Source organism: Rhineura floridana, chromosome 3, assembly GCF_030035675.1.
Source record: "Rhineura floridana isolate rRhiFlo1 chromosome 3, rRhiFlo1.hap2, whole genome shotgun sequence".
Taxonomy (NCBI): Eukaryota; Metazoa; Chordata; class Lepidosauria; order Squamata; family Rhineuridae; genus Rhineura; species Rhineura floridana.
The window spans coordinates 218,051,156-218,076,289 of NC_084482.1; the positions used below are offsets into that span (position 1 = coordinate 218,051,156).

Below are 25,134 nucleotides of genomic sequence, written 5' to 3' on the forward strand. Positions count from 1 at the left end.
CCACAGTTCTTCATCTCCATTCTGCTGCTGCCTCCTTCTCCTCCTTCATCCATGTTCTTGACTTCTGGATCCTTTCCCCCTCCACTCCATTCTTCACCACCACTGTCCTTTTTAAAAATAATTGTTTTCTCCACTCCATCCCATCTCACTCTCCGCCTCCTCCCTCATCGCCTCCTCCCCATGCACAGAGCATGAGGAAAGAGCGACACTGCACAGAAGCCCAGTTTGATGCACATGTTTTTCATCCACAAATCAGAGGAGCAGAAGACACACCCCCAAGTAATGCCCAAAAGTAATTCTGGAAATGTTACAATTACTCCACAAAGGTACTAAAATTACTCCTAGTTCTATTACAATCAAAATGTAAAGGAATTACCACTCGTTACTCAAAAATGTAATGAATTACAAGTAATTCGTTACTTGTAACTAGTTACTTCCAAGCTCTGGTTTAACTATGCATTGTGTGACAACGTACTTTCTTTTGTCTGTCCTGAAATCTTTCAACATTCAGCTTCCTTGGATGTCCCCAAGTTCTAGTATTAAAATGAGAAACTCAGAGAACTGAAAATGACACATCTATCCATCCTTAGCTTCCACACACAAGGTCAACATCTTCATTGAGCTCTCTGCTTTGACCCCAAAGGCTAGTTCTTGGTCAGTTACCACCAATTCAGATCCCATGAGCTTATATGATGCCTGTATATGAGCCACTGGACCAGAAAGGCACTGCGGGAGGCACTTTTTTTGGGGGGATCAAGGGAATGAAATCATGAAGGCCATGTTTCTGGCTCAAAAGGACCTAATGCTATGGGAGGTTATTCTGTGGACTCTTATCTGTCAGCCTCAGGCTTGGGGATCTCTTGATCTCCAGTAGCAGACTCAGAGTCCGGAAAGTGTAGAATCCAACACACTAGTGACCTTGTACACAATTTTACTTCCTCTCTGCATGTTCAATGTAATGTGGAAATAGGGCCACAGCTGACAGGGCCTGCTCCAGGAATGCGGGGGCCCTTAGGCGTTAGCCTGCCCCGGGCCCCTCTGCTTCCCTTCCGCGATCCCGCGGATCGCGAGACAAGCTTCTGAACCGCCCGCTATCCCCCGTCACCCCCAGTGCTTCACCTACCTTTCTCTGCTGTTCGCGCAGGGTTGCCATCAATAAAGATGGCGGCCAAGGTTTCCGTACGGGACTGAAGCCTTTGCCACCATCTTGGTTGATGGCATGCAGTGCGCGCATGCAGTGCAGGGGATGGAGTGTGGCTCAGAAGCTCATCTTGCGATTCGCAGGATTGTGGAAGGGGAGCAGAGGGCCCCTCAGGGGCCCCCCAGGGGCTCCTAGAGCTGCGGGGCCCTCAGGCCAGTGCCCAACCTGGCCGCCCTTTGGAACCGGCCCTGATAGCTGACTCCAGGTTTTTGTGGAGCTCTTGAGTGAACATAAAAGTATAAAAAGAGCTTGCAGAATCATGCCAGTCAGGACAAGGACAGCATAATCTGGTGGACCCCTCCTCTGTCAGCAGGCCCTGCTAGGACTACTTGGATGTGGCGGGAGCTCCAAAGAGCCCCGGGTGGCTGAATCTAGCTACTTTTCATTTCCCACAAGGGAACTAAAGGAACCTTTGCCAACCTGGGGCCCACCAGATGCTTAGAACTGCAACCCAGTCAAAATATCTGGAGCACATCAGGTTGGTAAAGGATGGTCTCGGGTGACGCTATGTCAGGGGCTTCATGAACAATTAAAGAGTAGCTAGATCCTGCTGGCTCAGACTGCTGGGCCAGGGGAAAAGTGAAAGGAAACCCAGAGCCAGCATCAGCAGTGATCCTTGCCAGGGAAGCTGCTTGGGGATGCTAGGTGTTTATGCCAGCCCTGGACAGGACCACTCTGATGACTGGGAAGGTCTAACATGGAAAGGTGTTATTCAACTGAGTTTAACAGTAGACCCTTCGAAATTAATGGACCTAACAATGTCATGTTTATTAATTTCAATGAGTCTGAGCAAAACTTCTTTGAATACCACCCATGATTTACTGCTCTTTCTCTTGGGGAATGCATTTTGAGGGGTCACCTAGATTTGGACCCGATCGCTCTCATGATAAGACAGTAAAATAAATTCATTTCCTTCTCTGCTATTTCTCCTGTGAAGTGTCCAGTTGTCCTTTTAATGGGAATAAAAGGGGCACCTTTACCGGTAGCCCAGTGCTCACCCTGGCAGAATCATTAGCTACCAAGTGAGGGGAGGAGGAAAGAGAGACTTCTTGTCCCCAATGGGGGCTGTTGCCCAATGAGACCAGTAGTGGAGAAGGCAGGGGAAGCAAGAGTAAATGGAGCCACAGTGATTGACAGGCAGAGTCACCTCCTGACTGGCTGAATGTAAGAAGGCAGATGGGTGTGGATTGGCTGAGAGGGGAGGCTGAGGTTGGCAGGGCAGTGTCCAGTTCACTGCCTGCCCCCTCTTCTCACTCATTTGCTTCCTTGTAATACTGGAAACCAAAAGGGCCATTCAGTGAAACTCAATGTTGGGAGATTCTGGACAGACAAAAGGAAGGATTTCTTCATGGTCAAATTGTGGAACTCACTGCCACATGATGTGGTGATGGCCACCAGCCTAGATGGTTTGAGAAGAGAATCCCAAGGTCAGAGGCAGGAGATCCCTGAATGCCAGTGACTGGGGAACAACACCAAGAGAAGGCTATTGCCCTCGTGCCCTGCTTCTGAACTTGCACAGAGGTGTCAGACTGGCCACTCTGGAGAACAGGATGCTGGTCTAGATGGGCCATTGGACCGATGCAGATGCATCTTAGGTGCTTGTCGGCAAACTCCCTCCCTCCTTGATCCATGACACACTTTGGAGCCGCATCTGTGATTTCTCACAAACATGTTTTTCTCCAGCCCTGCACCTGTCCCTTCAGCCATGCAGAGACTCCAAGATGTTAAAAAGGTGAACCTTCTTCTCCTTATAATTAACAAAATCACTGTGATTTATTTTTTCCAAAGCTCAAGGGTATTTCTGGAGATCACCTTTAGGCATATGACCTAAACCTCATGTGACAGGTATCAACAAGGTATTTCTTGCACTGCACCTGAAAAGGTTGGTGCACAGAGATTGCTTGGACCAAGATTTAGGGTGGGGGTGAATATACTTGCTTAAGTTTAATGAGTTTCCTGTTTGGCTGTAAGGTATAGCTGGATACCACCTGTATTTGCAAAGCCACTCCAGTTTTGGTCTTGCAACTGTTTTTGACTCCTTCTGTTTGGCTGGCACAAGAGAGTTTTGGAACTAGAAGGAAGAGACAGAATGATATACCTGCTGCTTCTACTTCTGCTTCTGCAGCTATTGCCCCGTGGAGTCTGTGGGATCCTGAAGGCAAAATGCCCCCTGAATCTGATCAAGGATGAAAATGATGCACAGAATTATTATCGGTCCGGAGACTTCCTCATTAGTGCCATCATGTCTCCAAAAGTTATTATTCAGCAACTTCCATACATCTTTTCCAAGCCTCCCTTAACAAGGCTTCAGGGGTAAGTATGGATGTTATGCTTCCTCACCTGTACTTCCATTCACTAATAGGCAAAAAACCTTGTGGTTTACGAACCTACCTATAACCAACAGATATTTCTATCAAACTTTAAAAAGCAGGGAAATTGAGCAGCTATAGTGAATGCACCAGGGGAGCAGGAGACCTGACCTCCTCTCTGAGATATTGTACTGCCCTATAAATTTGTCAAAATGCAAACACCATTTGGGTTGGTCTTTCACAGTCCAATCCACTTCCTATGTTTTCACAGTCCAATCCACTTCCTGTGTAGCTTGGAAGAATTTGGTAACATGTGCTACAGATCCTATTTCAGAGGAGCCTGTGGAAGGGATCAACACAAATAATGTCCCGGGTCTGGCATTGCACTTGCATTGAAACTGAGGAGATACTGATTCCCTCAGGGAGAAAAATTAAAGACAAGGCAATTCTCCTTTTGCACATCTCTCCTTCATAGATGGATGCAATGACAGTTTGAGAGAACTTTTTTTTTTCAACAGGAACTATGCAAGTATTTTCTTCCAGGTTCAAAATTATGTAGGCAATCACAAGCTTAGGCAAGTGCAATGCATCTGGGGACTCAATTTAACTCCAGGGACTTCCCCCCCCCCTCTGGTACCTAACAAAACTTCACTACATCCCTAAGATGACCTCATTGGTGCTGTGTCCGTCAGGTGATTTCACTCAAGAAAAGAGACTCAAAAGACATCCTTGTAGCCTCCTGATGGTTTGTTAAACTGAAGGGCTGGACTGCCCACAACTAGTCAGGCTCGAAGGGATGCATGTGGATTTATTCTTCTTCCTGTGTTTCTGCACAGGGGAATCTCTGTGTCAGTGTATTTTTGAAGCAGCAAAGACCAGCAAAGGTACTTCAGCTTTTGCAGAAATTTCCCAATGTCTCACAAACCTTTCAGGGAAAGATATAATGTGCACTTCTGGTCTCTAGCAATGGAGTGTACATCTCGAGGCAGCCGCCCTGGGCTCCTGCTGGGAAGAAGGGCGGGATATAAATCAAATAATAAATAAATAAAATGGATTTTGACCTTGCAACAAGGATATGTCCTCCCCATCATCCGTACAAACATATGAACCATTATTTGGGGATGAGCTCTTGTGAGATTTATATCGTGTGGAAAGGCTCCAAGATTTATAGAAGAATGGATGTACGTAACGTTTTGTTTTCCCTGAATGGTGAATAGCAGTGTGACACTACTTTTTTTTTCTTTTGAGTTTTTCAGGCAGGAAGGAGTGGCAAATCCTGTCCTTCATGTTCACCATCCAGGAGATCAACCGGGATCCCAGGCTCTTACCCAACATCACCCTGGGGTACAGCCTCTATGAAAATGATTCTGATGCAAGGACGACTTCTGATGCCATGCTAGACCTGCTTGCAGGTGGGAGAAGCAATATTCCAAACTTTAACTGTGGAAAACAGAATAAGCTGCTGGCTGTTCTTGAAGGAGCTGATTCTGTGATTGCAAAAGAGATTTCGACCATGTCCGACATCTACAAAATCCCACAAGTACGAATGAGGGTGGCTGCAGGGAAGTTCAGCTGCAAAAAAATCCCACTTTCATTATTGGGGAGTCAATAAAGGGACATGGGTAGCGATTTATGTCTGTTGAGTCCTGCATTCACCTAATGCAGAGCTGATTCCATTTTGCTGCAGGCTGGATCCTGCCAAATATAATCTTATTCATCTTGCTGTCCCCTGTAGGCAGAATTTTACATATTTTGACATGTTTACCGGGTGATTTGAAGGGTTTCCCGCCTTTACACTCTGTGTGCTTTGAAATTCTCTTTTCACAGTAATTAAAGTTGCTAACGACCCATCAAGATGCCCAGCAGGGTTGGGGGGAGGGGAGGGAGTGAATGAATCTTACATAGATAGGCTGCAACCCTAAATGGGTCTGTCTACTCAGAGGTAAGACCCACTGAACCCAATGGGTCTCACTTCCCAGTATGGCACTAGGATTGCAGCCTCCTGGCTACGTTCAGGAGATGAGTATTGGCTCTAATGGAGAGGAGTCTGGTCAATCTGTCAAACAATAGGATTTACTTCTGAGTAGATCTGCAAAGGTTTATGCTATCAGACTAGGGAACACGTCAGGAATCAGTTGTTGCAGGGTGGCTGGCTAGCAGGGTGGTCTCAAAAGCATAGGGTGGGTGGGGGGAATAGAATATAAGGGGAAGGGTCATAGCTCAGTGGTAGAACATCGGTTTTGCATGCAGAAGGTCCCTGATTCAATCCCTGGCATCTTCAGGTAGGGCTGGAAGAGAGAAGTCAGTGTATCTATTTATTTAATAAAATCAATATACCACATGTATCTCTGAACACTAAAGTCAGGATCATTCAGATCATGGTATTCCTGATCTCTATGTACGGACGTGAAAGTTGGACAGTGAATAAAGCAGATAAGAGAAAAATCAACTCATTTGAAATGTGGTGTTGGAGGAGAGCTTTGTAGATACCATGGACTGCAAAAAAGACCAATAATTGGGTGTTAGAACAAATTAAACCAGAACTATCACTAGAAGCTAAAATGATGAAAGGTTATCATACTTTGGACACATAATGAGAAGACATGATTCACTAGAAAAGACAATAATGCTGGGAAAAACAGCAGGGAGTAGAAAAAGAGGAAGGCCAAACAAGAGATGGATTCATTCCATAAAGGAAGCCACAGACCTGTACTTACAAGATCTGAACGGGGTGGTTCATGACAGATGCTCTTGGAGGTCACTGATTCATAGGGTCGCCATAAGTCAAAATTGACTTGAAAGCACATAACAACAAAAATATACCGCATGATTGTAAAGGCCTCTAAGCGATTTACAAAAAAATAAAATTATCAACAAAATGGTGAAAAACAAGTAATTACAAACATATTTAAAACAATTAAAACACTAGCCACTTGTTAAAAAGATTAAAACAGATCAGCATCTATTAGTAATGCTAATGGACTGCCTTCAAGTCGTTTCTGACTTATGGTGACCCTATGAATAGGGATTTTATGGTAAGCAGTATTCAGAGGGGGTTTACCATTGCCTTCCTCTGAGGCTGAGAGGCAGTGACTGGCCCAAAGTCACCCAGTGAGCTTTGTGGCTGTGTGGGGATTCGAACCCTGGTCTCTGGAAAGCCTGGCCTAAAAAGAAATGTTTCAAGAAGGTGTGAAAAGGAGCATAGCAAAGGGTTTAAAACTTAATTAAATAGTCTGGGCCAGATTCAGGTGGGGTGAGCCTCAGATCATATTAGGGGGTGTATACAGCCCTAGAAAATACTTTTCCCCATCAAGAAACTAAAAAAAAAATCATTTAATAATTCTTTGTTTGTAGATATATTTATAAGAACTCCCAGACACTGCTAGACTTTCAGCTAGTAATGAATAAAGTTAAAAACAAATTTAAAGTGTCATTAAAAAAAAACTATTATAAAAGATCTAGAGAACAAGTTTTATTGGTTTCTGACAGCTACAAAAAATATTATGGCTTTAAGCGGACATGAATTCAAAGGCACTTCTGAGTAGACATTCATAGACTTGCACTTTCAATAGTGCAAAAAGTTTGCTCCTTGCCCTTGCCTGAGCATCAGGCACATGGAGGCTTCCTCCACCCCATAAAGCTCCTGAGGGGATGAGGTGAATCTGCCTCTACAACCACAACTTTATTACATAAAGAACGGTCATTGGAAAAAGCCCCAAGTAAATTGTGCAAGTGGTAGCATGTGACATCCCTAGCCCAACCTTTCCAATGCATTTTCCATCACTTTCCTTTCTGCAAAAGTCCCATCTTTTGGACTAGTGGGTTTGTTGTGCAACAGCTCCAAATCACCTTTAATAGTAAACCTGAATTTGCTGATATGCGATTGAATCCCACCTGAAAATGGTGGCAGCTTGGAAATGCCTGTTGTAAGATATATCTGTACCCTGAAATCCTGAAAACAAAACAAAAGTATTCTCTTCCTTTCCTCACTAGATCAGTTATGGCTTTACTGCTCAGGGTCTTGATGATAACATCCAGTTCCCTTTTGTCTACCGGACAGTCCCCAAAGAAGAAACTCAGTACCCAGGGATTGTCAAACTGCTCCTACATTTTAGATGGACATGGATTGGTCTTACTGCTCCAGACAATGACAATGGAGAAAGGTTTGTGAATGCCTTGACACCTCTACTGATCAACAATGGAATTTGCATTGCCTTATCAAAAAGACTACCAGAAAAGAATCTGTACCAAAGGCTCAACTCTATTAAACCAAATGTCATATGGAGACAAGTCAATGTATTTATTTACTATGAGCATATTCAGGGGGGATGGGGTCCAATCATCATGCTACAAACAGCACTTGAGGAAAACATTGGGGCAAAAGTCTGGATCTCAACAGTTTTTCAGGACATCAACTTGAACCTGTGGTTTGATCCTAATCTCTTCCAGTACATTCATGGTTCTCTGGCCTTTGTAATGAAGTCCCAAATAAGAACAAAACATGACTACTATAGTCCATTCTCACCTGATCTTGACCAGTTCTGGAAGAAAGCATTTCATTGTTTATATTCAAAGCACTTGTTATCCATGAGAGGTTGGACAAGATGCACAGAGAAGGAGAATCTGGAGAAGCTGCCCCAAGAGGAGCTGGAGAGAGCCCTGTCTCAAGATAGCTACAGCACTTACTTCAGTGTCCAGGCTGTGGCTCAGGCCTTAAGCACTGCATATTCAACCAGAACAAAGCAGATGTGGATGGTGGGTAGACAAGGTGGGCTGGAACGTCAAAGGCTGCAGCCATGGCAGGTATTTCCTTTCCCTGTTTGCAAACTGTACTCCATTGTCCCAACTTTGGAATCATCATTATCTTGTAGCCAAACTCAAATACTGTAGTGTGGAAAAGTGTTAAACTGAGGCAAATCCAATTTGTGAGGTTCAAGGTGGAGGCCAACTCTCCCCCCCCCTACACACTATGCTTATGTCAGAAGAATCTTCTGCTTTCCACTGATGCCCTGGGACTTCATCTTTTTAGCTAAAGTTGGGATCTTTTCATCTCCCACTCTGCCTTTGCTGGGCCTTCTTTCCAAGCAGAGAGTCTATTCAGCTCAGCCCCTTGTCCTTCTCATTTGCTAATGTTAACTGTGTATAGAAGTGTGGGGACCTTCTCCGCAGGGGCCCTGAGACTTTGGAATAATCTTCCACTCTAGGATGCACACCTTAACATCTTAAGAAGCTGAGAGCAATGCTGTCAGGAGTCTAGACCAAGAGGCTAGACTCCTAGCAGGGGCACCCAAAGTGGAATGGTCAGAGCTGAGACACCAGACTAAGATGCATCCAGACTCAGAGGAAGGCAATGATAAACCACCTCTGAATACCTCTTACCACAAAAACCCTATGAACAGAGTATCCAAAATGCAACACAAGATAGTGCTGGAAGACAGGGAATTTCATGACAGAGGTTTATTCTCTAAAGGACATTTTATATGAATGGTGCTATATAAAATGTTTAATCAATAAAAGATGTGCACTGGTCCCAGTTCAGAGGAGATTAAAGCTCAATGTGAACAGGGCTGAGAAATCAGGCTTGGGTTCATGTTTTCTTAATGCTGGGGTTTTCCATCATTCCAGCTTCACCCTTTCTTAAGAGAAATCCAGTTTTTGAATGCTTCATTGGGTGGCCTGCATTTGGATGAGAATGGGGACCTGCCAGGCAACTATGATATTGAGAACTGGGTCATGTTTTCCAATGAGTCCCGTGTTCGAGTGAAAGTTGGGAGCATAGAGAGAGGAAAGTCTGCTGACATTAAACTCACCATTAACCCGGAAGCCATTGTGTGGCCCAAGCAGTTTAGCAAGGTAGGAGACACTTGATTCCAAGTGGCATCTGTTAAGCTCTAATACTTTGTTGAATAATTCACACAGAGCTTCAACTACAATCCTTTCAAACCTTACCGTGGACTAAGTCCTACTGAATATAGTGCAGGAGCTGGGAACTTGCAGGCCAAGACCTCACATTCTACACATCTCTGTTGAATTTTGGAGCCCTAGGAAATCAGTGTTTATAGCTGGCCTGGCACCATAGTTGGTCATGGGCCAAAGGCCCCAGAAGCTCAGAAGAGCTCCTTGTGATGTCCTTCCCCGCCTGTGACCACTAGTGATGTCTTACTACTGTCAGGCCCACCTTATGATGTGCAGCCCACCTCTGGTCACCCCCAGTCAGGAACGTCAGGTTTATTTTTACCTTTCACCACACTAGCACAGATCTCAAAAGATCCCCCTGCTAGGCCACACTACCCAACACTCTGTATCCCTTATAGCCTATAGACTGTCCCTTAGTCTCTGCCTGGCTATCTCGATACCTTGAGTCTATGGGTATAGGTAATTCCCAAACCCCCCTGCAGCCTCTTGCCTCTGAAGCTTACAGCTCTGGGTTTCTCTGTGGTACTGGATACAATATCTTTTCCTCCGCAGCAGCCACTATTTGATACAATTACTTTTCAGCCTTGGTTACTCTGCCATCCCCCCTGGTCTGTGTATCCCAGCTGAAGAATCAGGTTTTTAGTAAACCAAGAAATATTTATTAAGCATTAGAAATAACAAGATTACTTAAGACTTTGTTTACAAGCGTATGGTTTCATATATGTTCTCTTATGTACTTTACTTCCTAATAATTGCCTCAGAACTCCTGTTTCACTCTCTCAACAGCCACCTTATACTCTCCACACCAACCTCTCCAACACACCAACAACACACCACCAAAACAACACCACCACAAAACACCACCCCGATTCAACTGTCATCCTCTCATTTATACTTCCAGCCATTCAAACGCTCAGCCAATCACCCAGCATTCTACAGCCCAGGTACTGCCCCTCCTCACTCACTCCACTTACCATATGTCTTATACTAAACCAGCACTTACCATATTTACATTACAGTCAGGAACATCACACTCCTCTACAGTCCAGCCCAGCAGTGCTTCCTTTACCACTCTCCATGCCAGTCTCCCTGATAGCTGTTTTGATGTTGCATTGGCAGTGCTCTTGATTTTGAACAGAACCCAATCTGGGGTTCATACTGCAGCAGCTGCCTGCCATTTTAATTTGCCCAGCAAGAAATCCACTGCCCCACAGAGCAATGACATTTTAGGCAACTTCCAAAATGGAGTGGAAATGTACAAGGCTGGCACCAGGCATGACTGGGCACTTGGGCACCAGCCTGCCCTGAGTCCACAGTGCTGTATCCCAACGCGCACACACACCTAATAATAATCCCACCCACATGCCCACCTATTTCTCATGCCATGTGAATGATGTGCATGCTGTGTGTGCATGCCTGCCATTAACCAAGATGGCAGCTGTATCATCAGCTCTTAGGGAAGCCCCTGCTGCCATCTTGGGTGATGGCAGGCAGGCACACAGCACACATGGCAGTCACACTGGTGGAAGAGGTAGGGGGCATGCTGGCAGGCTTATTGAAGTCCACACTGTCTATGTGTGTGTGTGTGTGTGTGTGTGTGTGTAGAAGCTCCCTCTCTATGATCCAGGGTAAGGTTGGGTTGCAGGAGCTGACACTGCCGCAAATCATGGAACAGGGGAGCCACCTCCCCATCCTAAGGAGGGGCCCTTCAGGGGCCCCTTTGGGCCACAGGGCCCCTCAGCCAAGGCTCAACCGGGCCACCCTCTGGTGCTGTATAAATACTTAATAATTAATCCACCTTTCACAAATGTGCATCCCAGTTGAGTCTTATTTTCAGCATAAAACCTATGAAATAATGTAGGCTACATAGCACTCTGGACATTCTGGCATCTCATACAAAAAGTCATCCAGTGCCTACACATCCTTGGCACACCTCCACTCTTCTTAACAAGCCTTTCCTTTCCTAGATGTGACATCATAAATTTGGTTCTTTCCTGTGCTCTCTGTCCTCATGTTGACAACTGTGCGATGCACCCCAAAGAAGATTCCCTGCCATACCATTCTGCATTAAAAGGGATTCCCTGAAAATGGGGCCTGTGTTAATTTGGGGTCCCTGGAACTAAACACCTGTTTCAGCTTTTAAAAATTCTATAAACCATTTCCATAGATACAAATGATGGGGAATTTTATATATACATACATGTATAGCTAATGGGGAATTCAATATACATAAACAATAAGCAAAATGTATTCTTCTATAAATCTATAAAGGTTCATAACATTTTAATAGTTTAGTAGAAAACCAGATCTTTTTCTTTTTGGAGCTATCACCTCTGACCATGCTGGTTTGTTTGGAACTATTTGTACTCAAAATAATAGATAACACTGTGCTGAACATCTCATTGTCCCTAAGATGTAGAAAGAAAGATTTGCAGTAGTAAAATGCATAACTAAATTGCTTTGCTCACTAGCTGGAGTGCTTAGTTCACTGTGAAAATGTACTTTCAAGTGAAGTATTGAACATTGCCAAATTCACTAGAACACGATGCAGAGAAGTACAGTACCTACGCAATGCCTATGCAAATGCCTGTGTAATACTTGTGTAATACTGTCGTGTCTATGTCATTCTGATGTGTTAAATTCTGATTGGCAGATGCTAAAGTATTTGTCCTAAAATGTAGAAAAGCCAAAGTGCAGTTCTCCACTCACTCAGAGGGAGACTGACCAAGTGTACACTTGTCATCCAATAAAGGCCTACCTTTTTGCTGCAAGCCTGTGTCTTCAATTTTTATTCATGGACCCCCAGCAAAGAACCCACAGGAGAAATACAAAATTATCCATCACAAACACCGTTGACACTTTCACTTCAATGCACCTTCTTCTCTTTATGATTAGACCGTGCCTCAGTCCAGGTGTACAGAAAGCTGTCGCCCTGGATACAAGAAAGTGGCTAAAGAAGGAGAGCCGGTTTGCTGCTATGCTTGTGCTCCATGTGCAGAAGGGACCATCTCCACTCAAGAAGGTGGGTTGACTCCGAGGGAAAAAGGCATTCCTTGGGGAAAATAAATAGGGCAAAGATTCACCCAGAAAAAGTTTCTGTGAATATTCCAATGACACTTTTGATTGTGGATCCTTTATTGGCTAGCGTATTTTAATTGCCATAATTATTTGATAAGATCGGTTGACAGACATAAACTTGAGAAATAAATTGCAAGAGACCAAGTAGTGAGAGGGTTTGATAGATACTGCCTATACCATACAACCTTTTATGGTTTTTATCACAGCCTACATACTTATATCTGATTGGGACAGACATATGTTTTAATATCTTGGCCTGTATCCACTCTGGTTATTCTGGAGCGTAATCCTCCAAATGGAACACAGATTATGATGCATTTATGCTGAATGTACAGGTTAATGAAGTTGCTCCTCTTTTATGGAATGCAACAGAACAAAGAATGTGATGGTTATAAGCTTGAAATTACTGAAGCCTCTCTTCTTCTTTTCAGATGCAGAACATTGCAACAAATGCCCAGAACATCAGTATCCAAACAAGGACCTAGATCAATGTGTTCCCAAGATTGTCACATTCCTGTCCTTTAAAGAGTCTTTAGGGACCATCCTTGTTTCTTTTGCTTTATTCTTGTCATTAACTACGAGTTTTGTTTTAGGAATCTTCATTAAATATATTGACACTCCAGTAGTCAAAGCCAACAACCAGAATCTTTCATACATCCTCCTTATCTCCCTCCTGCTTTCCTTTTTGTCCTCCTTCCTGTTCACCAACCGGCCAAGGAAAACAACCTGCCTTCTCCGACAAACAGCCTTCAGCATCATTTTCTCAGTTTCCATCTCTTCTGTCTTGGCAAAAACCATCACTGTAGTGCTAGCCTTCCTGGCCACAAAGCCAGGGGACAGGGTGAGGAGGTGGCTGGGGAAGAGTCTGGCCAACTCCATTGTCATTTCCAGTTCTAGTATCCAAGTTGTCATCTGCACCATCTGGCTAGTGATCTCTCCCCCATTCCCAGACTCTGACATGCATTCCCAGCCTGGAGAAATCATCCTGCAATGCAACGAAGGGTCTGTGACCATGTTTTATGGTTCCCTTGGCTACATGGGCTTTCTGGCTGCCACCAGCTTTGCAGTGGCTTTCCTGGCCAGGAGGCTGCCTGGGGCCTTCAATGAAGCCAAGCTGATCACCTTCAGCATGCTGGTCTTCTGCAGTGTTTGGGTGTCCTTTGTGCCCACCTACCTGAGCACAAAGGGGAAATACATGGCAGCCGTGCAGGTCTTCTCTATCTTGGCCTCCAGTGCTGGGCTCCTGGGCTGCATCTTCCTTCCCAAATGCTACATCATTGTACTGAGGCCTGATCTGAATACAAAGGAGTGTCTGATAACAAAAACTAAAGATGGCATCTGATTGTTTAAAATATTCAGTTTTGATCACAGATGTCCATCAGAGAAATAAAGAATGGAGATATAGCAAGTTGTCAGCTTCCATCCTAAAATGTGTTAAAGGAAGGGGTTTCTTTTGTTTAAGTGCTCTTGAATTCAGCATAACAATTCACAATTTGATTTGAATTTCTTCCAACAATAGGTCATAACATAATTATTAATGCCTTCTTTTCTTATTGGGTCTAGAGGCAGATGCTCCCCACCCCCTTCAGAGTTTAAGGGGGTGGGAGGATGACTCTATCTAGCTGATGCTCAGGCATGGACAAGGAGCAAACCTCTTGTACTTTGGGGGGAAACTGGAATTGCAGTGTAATGGCATTTACTCCCAGGTAAAGAAGTATAGGATTACCATAGATCTAGGCTTTCCCTCTAGATCTTTTAAAAGAGTATTAAAAAAGTGACAACTTGAAAGTTTATACATCACCCTTCCCCCCAAAGGAGCCCAGTGTGGCGACCCCATTAACACTACATTAGAAAACAAAGAGGAGAGAAAAAGTTGTTGAACATATGCAGAGTGCCTTTCCCTTCCCTCACCATTTTTCTTGGGACTGGGGTAGTGACTCACAAAATGGGAGGAGAACAACAAGAGAGCCACAAAGCCCAAGAATGAGTCAAAATCATGATTAAAGTGATGTCTCCCTTCCCAATCAGCCCAAATCTTGTTAGACTGTTTCCAGCACTGGACCCTCCTTTTTGCCTCATCAGTCCAACGCGATCTGAGAATAGTGAGGTTCAGAAAGTCTAGACCAGCCTTTCCCAACCGGTGTGCCTCCAGATGTTGTTGGACCACAACTCCCATCAGCCTCAGCCATTGGCAATGCTAGCTGAAGCTGATGGGATTTGTGGTCCAACAGCATCTGGAGGCACACTGGTTGGGAAAGGCTGGTCTAGGTGCAACAATCGACATCCTGCTTACATGGGAATAAACTATTGAATTCAATAGGACTTCTGAGTAGTCATTCATTTATTCATTGGCCATCACTCGTGGCTGAGTAAGATTGTCTTCCAGGGTAAGGTCTTTAACGGTGGGTCCGTAAGTGACTGTGGAGGCCAATTCTGGATCCACACAGCCTCCCATAGGGAGGACATAGGTTTCCAGATGGAAGATGGTCGCAACGAGGATTTGCTTGACGTGCCTTTCCCTTAGCTCAGTTGTCACTTTTGCCCTGTACTCGTGCCTCTTCAAAGTCCATAGCACCATTGATAACGGCCAACCTCCACTTCCGGGAAGGGTTGCTTTGCCTGTGCTGCCTCTGAGTCAAGCTCTCGTCTCAGAAGAAGCTTTTTCAGCTTTAAAATCAGTCACAACGCTCTTTTTGACTGGTAAAGATTTTCTCCCGGGCAGGGAGAAACGTAGAGAGATTAACCACAAAGCCTGTTTTTGTGGGGAGGACTGGATTTCATTTATTTATGAGAGAAGGTTCAAACTGCAATGCCGGACGGACTTTCATCAAGCTCTAGCTGATTACAGCAACACGTTTATCTTTTCTTTAAAGAAAAACGAACTCTAACAGGCAGATAAGCATCCTTCTTTCTATTTTCTTTTTTTACTTGGTTTAAATTGGTGCAGCAAAAAAGAGATTTGTCAATGAATCAGCTGTGCAGAACTTCTAGGTGAGTTATGGCTTTTCTCTTTCACTAACGAAATTAAGGAGGAAAGAAATCAAAAAAGCTTATCTTTGTTTTTATCGCAAAAAGCTGTCCTGGAGGTGCATTCTAAAGATACCAACGGAAGAGGGATTTCTATTTTGAGGAGGGGGGGGGATTTTTTTGGTCTATTTCATTTTGACGAATCTGCTTGTTCACGACGCCACTAATTGTTTTGATGTTGGGAACTAAGTTTGTTTTGTATTCCTGAACACATAGAGATAAGGCAGGCTGTACTGTCTACACTGATATAAGCAAGCCTGGAATATTAACCCAATTGTGGCTGAAATAATTTTTGTTTCTGTGGTTTTAAGAATGACAACCAGGAAAGTGATTGAGACCATGGAAGAAATTATGTTTCAGAAAATAATGGGTGAGATTGAGATAACGAAACAAACCCTGAGACAGGGTAGACAGGAGATGAAAATTGAATTTAACAAAATGACGCAGGAGCTTAAAGAAATAGTGGATTCTGTGAGAGAGGAGTTTGATGGGATAGGGAAGCTACAAGCCCTGGAGATTGGAACAAATGTGAAATTGGAAAAAGATTTGGAGTTTATGGATGTTAGAAATAAAGTTGACTGTTTGGAATTCAACGTTGTCTCTGAAGAAATTAATGAAGATTTTGGTGGTAAAGTTATCAATGTCTTGGATAATTTTCTGGACTGGAATGATGTGATGGAGCTTGACATAGAAAAAATCTATGGAGTTGGCTACAGATATGTGACAGTGGAGAAACTCTTAAGAGATGAGCCAGTGCATTTTGTAAAAAAGAAGAACAGAGATATGACTTTGCAGCAATATTTCAGCAACATATTCAGAATTCTTGACTGGAATGATGTGATGGGGCTTGACATAGAAAATTTTTTTGGAATTAACTACAAATATGTGACAGAGCAGAGATGCACCCAGAGCAGAGATGTGACTTTACAACAATATTTCAACAACATATTCAGAATTGATGGCAAGGACATATCTGTGATGGGGGAAATTCCCATCAGACTCTTGTTATATGACTATGGCTATGACAGCAAGATCATCATGGGATACTGATAATGGATGAATGGATACTGAAACCACTGGATTTAACAGGACTATTGAAGATGGAAGATGGAATTAATATTGATAATGGAAGAATGGTTATGGAAATTATTGGACTTAACAGATTTGACGAGATGGATTAATTGATATGTTTACTTGGACTATGGCTATGATAACAAGATTATTATGGGATACTGATAACGGAAGAATGGCTACTGAAATTACTGGACTTAACAGGATTATTGAAGATGGAAGATGGAATTAATATAGATAATGGAAGAATGGCTATTGAAATTGTTGGGCCTAACAGATTTGAATCAGATGGATTAAGCGACATGTTTATTTGGAGAAAAATTGAAAGATATATCTCTCAAGGAATTGAAACCTCTCTTTGACTTTTTGTGGAAAGAATAAAATAATGTTTATGAGATTTGATGATTAATTAAGATAATTACTGGAGGAAAGTGATTTTATAATATAATTTTAGAGATAGGATTGTTATATATTGTAGACCTATAACTGATCTGCGACAAATCGGAAGTCAACATCTTATTTTATTGTTTAATTGTTTTTGTTTTGTTTTGTTTCTTGTCTTTGAAAATTTGAATAAAAATTAATGATAAAAAAAAAAAGATAACGGCCAACCTCCAATTGGGACGCTCATGGGCCAGAGCTTCCCAGTTCTCAATGTTCATGTTACATGTTTTTAGGTTAGCTTTAAGAACATCTTTAAACCTGTCCCTGGAAAACTGGTAGAAAGTATTATTAAAGCTAGATTAACTAAGCACATAGAAGAACAAGCCTTGCTGAAGCAGAGGCAGCATGGCTTCTGCAAGGGAAAGTCCTGTCTCAGTAACCTATTAGAATTCTTTGAGAGTGTCAATAAGCATATAGATAGAGGTGATCCAGTGGACATAGTGTACTTAGACTTTCAAAAAGCGTTTGACAACGTACCTCACCAAAGACTTCTGAGGAAGCTTAGCAGTCATGGAATAAGAGGAGAGGTCCGTGTGACGCCCTTCCCTGGCTCTCCCTGTCAGGTTCCTACCTGCTCGTGGTTACTGCCTGTCTCTAGGCACCACCAGGGACTCCACCAGTCCGGACTGTCCTTTTTTATGGTTTCTCTCCCCGCTCTAGCACAGATCTCAACAGATCCCCCTGCTAGGCAGCACCACCAGTCATGTCCTATAACCAGTAGTCCCAGAGACTCTGCCTGAGTCTCCCTCAACTACGTTACCTCTGTGACTGCGTGCTTAAGCTGTCCCAATCCCTTTGATTTACTCAGACTGCTTATAATTCTGGTTTGCTTTGAATACTTGTGGTGTTATATTCTTCCCTTCACCTTCTGCCACCATATGTCACTCTTCAGCCTTGGTATTTACCTTACCCTCCCTTCTGGTCTGTGAAACCCCAGCCAAGGATCAGGCCTTTGGTAAACCAAAAGTATTTATTAATAACAAAGATAACAAGGTTAACAAGATTACTCTAAAAGGCACTTAAGCATATGGTTACATCTATTCCTGAGGTACTGGTCTTAGTATTAATCCTAACTCCACACTCTCCTCTCATTCACCTCACAATCACCATCCACCAACTAACACCCACCCAGATTTAACTGACATCCTTCCATTTTATACTCACAGCCATTTTAAACATTCAGCCAATCATCAAGCATTCTACTCACCATGCATCTCCTATACAAACAGCACTTACCATATATACACAAATAGAGGATCATCACAGTCCTCTTGTGGATAAGGAATTGGTTAAGAAACAGAAAGCAGAGAGTAGGAATAAATGGACAGTTCTCCCAATGGAGGGCTGTAGAAAGTGGAGTCCCTCAAAGATCGGTATCGGGACCTGTACTTTTCAACTTGTTCATTAATGACCTAGAATAAGGAGTGAGCAGTGAAGTGACCAAGTTTGCTGACGACACTAAATTGTTCAGGGTTGTTAAAACAAAAAGGGATTGCGAAGAGCTCCAAAAAGACCTCTCCAAACTGAGTGAATGGGCGGAAAAATGGCAAATGCAATTCAATATAAACAAGTGTAAAATTATGCATATTGGAGCAAAAAATCTGAATTTCACATATACGCTCATGGGGTCTGAACTGGCAGTGACCAACCAGGAGAGAGTCCTCGAGGTTGTAGTGGACAGCACGATGAAAATGTCAACCCAGTGTGCGGCAGCTGTGAAAAAGGCAAATTCCATTCTAGCGATAATTAGGAAAGGTATTGAAAATAAAACAACTGATATCATAATGTCGTTGTATAAATCTATGGTGCGGCCGCATTTGGAATACTGTGTACAGTTCTGGTTGCCTCATCTCAAAAAGGATATTATAGAATTGGAAAAGGTTCAGAAGAGGGCAACCAGAATGATCAAGGGGATGGAGCGACTCCCTTACGAGGAAAGGTTGCAGCATTTGGGGCTTTTTAGTTTAGAGAAAAGGCGGGTCAGAGGAGACATGATAGAAGTGTATAAAATTATGCATAGCATTGAGAAAGTGGATAGAGAAAAGTTCTTCTCCCTCTCTCATAATACTAGAACTCGTGGACATTCAAAGAAGCTGAATGTTGGAAGATTCAGAACAGACAAAAGGAAGTACTTCTTTACTCAGCGCATAGTTAAACGATGGAATTTGCTCCCACAAGATGCAGTAATGGCCACCAGCTTGGATGGCTTTAAAAGAAGATTAGACAAATTCATGGAGGACAGGGCTATCAATGGCTACTAGCCGTGATGGCTGTGCTCTGCCACCCTAGTCATAGGCAGCATGCTTCTGAAAACCAGTTGCCGGAAGCCTCAGGAGGGGAGAGTGTTCTTGCACTCGAGTCCTGCTTGCGGGCTTCCCCCAGGCACCTGGTTGGCCACTGTGAGAACAGGATGCTGGACTAGATGGGCCACTGGCCTGATCCAGCAGGCTCTTCTTAATCCTGAGTAGTAGACATAGTTGGGGCTGCTCTGTAGACTTCTAATGCCAATGTGGAATATGCTCCCTAACCCCACAAATGCTAGCAGATAGCAGCAGACTGTATGAACATACAATTGGGTTCAAGAATCTTTGCACACTGTTGCAGAGTAGAACTGAGCAGAGGAGCCCCAGCAGGCACCATAAATTTAGAAAGGAGAATTCAAAACATAGGGACATTGGAAGCTGTTATATACTGAGTGAGACCCATTGGTCTATCCAGCTCAGTACTGTCTACACTGACTGGCAGTGGCTTTCCAAGGTTTCAGGCAGGATTCTCTCCTAGCCTTTCCTGGAGATGCTGGGGGTTGACCCTGGGACCTTCTGCACGCAAGGGAGATACTCTGTCACTGGGCTAAGAAGAAGCTTGGAGAAACTGCGGATTATAGGAGCTGTTGCTTTTTTAAAAAAAAAACTGCAGGAGCTCTAGAGAGAGCAAAACAGCAGCTGCCTCAAGGGAACACAGTCAAAACCCAATTTTGTATTATGAGATATAAAGGGTAATCCTATGCATGTTTACCCAGAGCTTGGAAAAGTTACTTTTTTGAACTACAACTCCCATCAGCCCAGTCTAGTGGCCATGCTGACTGGGGCTGATGGGAGTTTTAAAAAGTAACTTTTCCAAGCTCTGTGTTTACCTGGAAGTAGAGATGGAAGAGATATTCAAATCAGGCCTCATTTAAAGCCAAATTTATTGAATTCGTACATTCCAAAAGATTGCACAAACTGAAACACCACTATCCTTTGAAATCCTCATGTATCCAAATTTTGTTATGCAGATTGCCAACCAGGTAATGTTTTTAAAATGCATTTATTAGGAGAAAGCATGCATAAAAATGAATGCACTGGTTAAGATAACACTCAGGATGCAAAGGAGCGGGACACCGTTCATGACCCATTCCACTCATCCCCTCTGAGTAGATGGGAGTGTTTAAAATATCTCTTTCTTGAAACCTGTTGAGCTGTTTGGATGGAATACTTATGACTTCTAGGGGTAATGCTCCTGAACATGCAAGTTGCACAGTCACACTGAGTGCAACCTCCTCTTTTAGCTGTGATCATTTGTGATTTGGTATGAGCCACCTTTGCTTCTTGGGTGTCATTTCCTGGAGTGGGTATTTGTAGGGGTTGGATGAACTTCTGTGTGACTTGCATTTGGGCAGCTTTGAAAAATGCCAGCTTTGCACCCAAAAGCAGGAGAGGGGACATAGCTTGGTGGCTTCGCATGCAGAAGGTCCTCTCAGGTTCAGTCAGGGGCATCTCCAGTGAAATGGATCACGAGGCAGGACTAGGAAAAGACTCTCCCTGATACTCTGGAGAGGAGCTGCTAGTCAGAGGAGACAATACTGGGCTGGATAAGCCTACGGTCTTCTAGAAATTTGATTGTTTGCATTTCAAGCCTGAAATTGTGTTCCGGTAAGAAAGTGTCAATACATTAGTAGGGGCAGATGAGGTATGACTGACAGATGGGAGAGCAGGTGGAAGTGAGAATTCTGAGGGGAGTTTTAAAAAGAAAAAAATTGGGGCTTGGCAGTTGTTTTTCGGAGGAGTTAGCAGAAAAACCCTATTAATAGGGTCGCCATAAGTCGGAATCGATATGAAGGCAGTACACATACACATTTAGGATTAGGGATCAAGAAGAGAACATTATTTAGAAGGAATTGGGCTTGGGGGATTTCACTGGGATTAGTGGTGCAAGATAGTAGGTAAAATAGGGACACTAATAAGTTATTCATTTATTGTAACATTCAACATCGTATATATAAGCAAGTTCATTTGTTTGATTCAAAATCCCAACTTTCAGCTTGGTCAAAATTGCTACCAAACTAAGGTCCTATTCTATACCTTTTCCTATACCAGTTTTACAGACAGATTACACCAGTGGCCACCTTTTGGGGACAAGGTGGTGGGGCTGAAACTAATGGATCAGAGGGCATATCTGACCTAGGTGGAGGTGTACTTACTGGGGATTTCCTGATCCAGGCCCTTGGGAATTAGGAGTTGGTAATCCCAAAATACAGGAATCACAGTGCCCATTTCTGCAAAGAGATCCTTCCCCTGATACAGTCATGAGGATTCAAAACAGGGAATGACAGAGCCTATACTTCCTCGGATGCTTTCAAATGAGCTTGGGCAATTAGTAGAGTATTTTGGGATAGCCTCCATCATATTTTGAAACATAAAGGACAGTCATGGCAAATGAATTCTCATTTGCAGACACACATACTGATTCTTCTGTGCCTGGTTTCTTCTGTGTGACCTGACGGATGACTCGTATCAAGAGTGGGACAGGGTAAACGCATCTCTTCTGTTACCTGATGTTTCTGTGGCTTTTGATACTTTTGACATGATATGCTGCTGGACCAGATCTGTGGAGTGGATATTGGGGGCACTGTTTTATGTTGGTTCTGTTCCTACCTGCAGGGTCGTGACCAGAAAATAGCACTGGGGGATTCAGGGTAATGTCTTGGCCCTATGATCTTTGTGCTATGCTGTACAACAGGGCACAATCCTGTTGCCAGTGCTGTTTAACATCTGGGTGACACAATTGGGAATTCTCAGGAGGAGTTTGGGGGCAAAGTGTCATCACTGTCTGGAGTATGCACAGTTCTATTTCTCCATAAACTCTGAGTTAGAAAAGGGGCTGAGCATGCTCTCGAACTGTGGATGAAGGTGTGGAATGGATGAGGGCTAATAAACTGAATGTGCACCCTGGGAAGACGGAAGCACTGTGGGTGGGTTATGTCAGTGCCTGGGAGGTTGACCAGTTGCCTGTTCTGGATGAAGTTATTCTCCAGCTATGGCTGCTCTTAACTGGCTATGGTGATTCATGCATTTCTAACCTCAATTATTGCAATGTGCTCCATGTGGGGCTACCCTTGCACCTGCTCCAGAAGCTCCAGCTGGTGCAAAATGCTGCAGCTAGACTGTTGATGGAGACAGACTACCACCAGCACATAAATCCAGTGCTTAAAAGTTTGCGCTGGCTGCCAAAATGTTACGGTGCCAGGTTCAAGATTCTAGAATTAATTTACAAGGCCCTTAACAACTTGGATCCAGGATTTTTTTATTTTTTTTTACAATAATTTTTATTCAAATTTTCATAAAACATACAAAACAAAATCATAAAACATTCAAAGACAAAAAACAAAACAAAACAAAAATGATTAAACAAAAAAATAAAATGTTGACTTCCCATTTGTCGCAGATCAAATCAGTTGTAGGTCTACAATATATAACAATCCTGTCTCTTAAATTATATTATAAAATCACTTTCCTCCAGTAGTTATCTTAATTAATCATCAAATCTCATAAACATTACTTTATTCTTTCCACGAAAAGTCAAAGAGAGGTTTCAATTCTTTAAGAAATATATCTATCAATTTTTCTCCAAATAAACATGTCGATTAATCCATCTCGTTAATAATAATAACAATCTTATTGTCATAACCATAGTCCAAATAAACATATCGATTAATCCATCTCATCAAAATCTGTTAGGTCCAATAATTTCAATAGCCATTATTCCATTATCCATATTAATTCCATCTTCCATCTTCAATAGTCCTGTTAAGTCCAGTAATTTCAGTGTCCAATCTTCCATTATCAGTATTCCATAATAATCTTGCTGTCATAGCCATAGTCATATAATAAGAGTCTGATGGGAATTTCCTCTATCCCAAATATTTTCTTGCCATCAATTCTGAATAAGTTGCTGAAATATTGTTGTAAAGTCATATCTGTGTTCTTCTTTTTTACAAAATGCACTGGCTCATCTCTTGAGAGTTTTTCCATTGTCACATGGCTGCAGTTAATTCCATAGATTTTCTCTATATCAAGCTCCATCACGTCATTCCAGTCCAGAAGATTATCCAAGCCATTGATAACTTTATCTCTAATATCTTCATTAATTTCTTCAGAGATAACGTTAAATTCCAAACAGTAGATTTTATTTCTAATATCCATAAACTCCAGATCTTTTTCCAATTCCACATTTGTTCCAATCTCCAGGGCTTGTATCTTCCCTTTATTTTTTCTTTTCTCATCTCTGATCTCATTCTCCTCTCTCACAGGATCCCCTATTTCTTTAAGCTCCTGCGTCATTTTGCTCAGTTCAATTTTCAGCTCCTTACTGCCCTGTCGCAGGGTTTGTTTCGTTATCTCAATCTCATCCATTATTTTCTGAAACATAATTACTTCCAGATTCTCAGCCACTTTCTTGATTGCCATTTTTAAAACCACGAAAACAAAACAAAACAAAAATAAAGAAGAACCACTTCTTATTTCAACAACAATTGGGTTAATATTCCAGGCTTGATGACATCACAGTATAAACAGAGCAGCCTGCCTTATCTCTCTATGTTCAAGAACACAAAACAAATTTAGTTCCCAGCATCAAAACAGTTAGTGGCGTCGTGAAGCAGCAGATTCGTCAAAATAAAATAGACCAAAAAGAGAATAGTCCCAGACAATATAATGTTCCTCGGAATAGAAATCCCTCTTCTGTTTATATCTTTAGAATGCACTTCCAGGACAGCTTTTTGCAATAGAAACAGAGATAAGCTGTTAATTTCGTGAATAACAGAGAAGAGTTATAGCTCACCCAGAAGTTCTGGCCATGCAACGGTGGGAGAGGGGTTCCGATCAGGCAGTTACAGATGACAGCAACTGACACAGCCTGAGAGCAAAGGCTGTGTACACATCCCCACCCCACCCCGAATCCTGGAAACTGTAGTTTACCCCTCTCAGATCTACAATTCACAGCACCCTTATCGAAATTTAGTTCCCAGCATCAAAACAGTTAGTGGCGTCGTGAAGCAGCAGATTCGTCAAAATAAAATAGACCAAAAAGAGAATAGTCCCAGACAATATAATGTTCCTCGGAATAGAAATCCCTCTTCTGTTTATATCTTTAGAATGCACTTCCAGGACAGCTTTTTGCAATAGAAACAGAGATAAGCTGTTAATTTCGTGAATAACAGAGAAGAGTTATAGCTCAACCAGAAGTTCTGGCCATGCAACGGTGGGAGAGGGGTTCCGATCAGGCAGTTACAGATGACAGCAACTGACACAGCCTGAGAGCAAAGGCTGTGTACACATCCCCACCCCACCCCGAATCCTGGAAACTGTAGTTTACCCCTCTCAGATCTACAATTCACAGCACCCTTAGCGAATTGCAGTCCCCAGGATTGTTTTTTTCTGGGGATGGGTGGTTATGCTTTAAATGCATGCTGTGTACGCCACCAGACACCAAAGAGGCCTTGAGCCAGAGCAGCCCCACCCCCCAAATTGGGCATAGTAGATGACAGCATGCAAATGGAAACCTGAAGTAGAGTGCTGCTGAGCAGGAGATGGAGAGAGCAAAGAGTTAACTGCGGTTTTGTGGGGAGGGAAGGAAAATTTCCCGAAGGCCCCTTTCAGCCTCTGAGAGCTTCTCCATGCAGCCCAATGCAAAGGGGGCAGCCAGACTCCGCAGTCCCCGTTGCAGGAACCTCCACGAACCTCCTAGAGAGGGGGTTGGGGAGGAGGGGAGAAGTCGAACGGAACTCCTCTCCCACCCTAGCATGGCCGGGTTCGTTTGGGAACCTGAAGT

At 43.1% G+C, this 25,134-nt stretch overlaps 1 protein-coding gene across 1 annotated transcript; it reads left to right on the forward strand.

The window, feature by feature from the left end:
- Positions 1-4,903: 4,903 nt before the first annotated feature.
- LOC133378977 (vomeronasal type-2 receptor 26-like) lies at positions 4,904-13,846 on the forward strand. Its single transcript, XM_061613591.1, has 6 exons — positions 4,904-5,050; positions 7,504-8,313; positions 9,136-9,363; positions 12,322-12,448; positions 12,936-13,506; positions 13,738-13,846. Exons 1-6 carry the CDS (start codon positions 4,904-4,906, stop codon positions 13,844-13,846), a joined length of 1,992 nt encoding a protein of 663 aa, XP_061469575.1.
- The last annotated feature ends 11,288 nt before the right edge of the window (positions 13,847-25,134 follow it).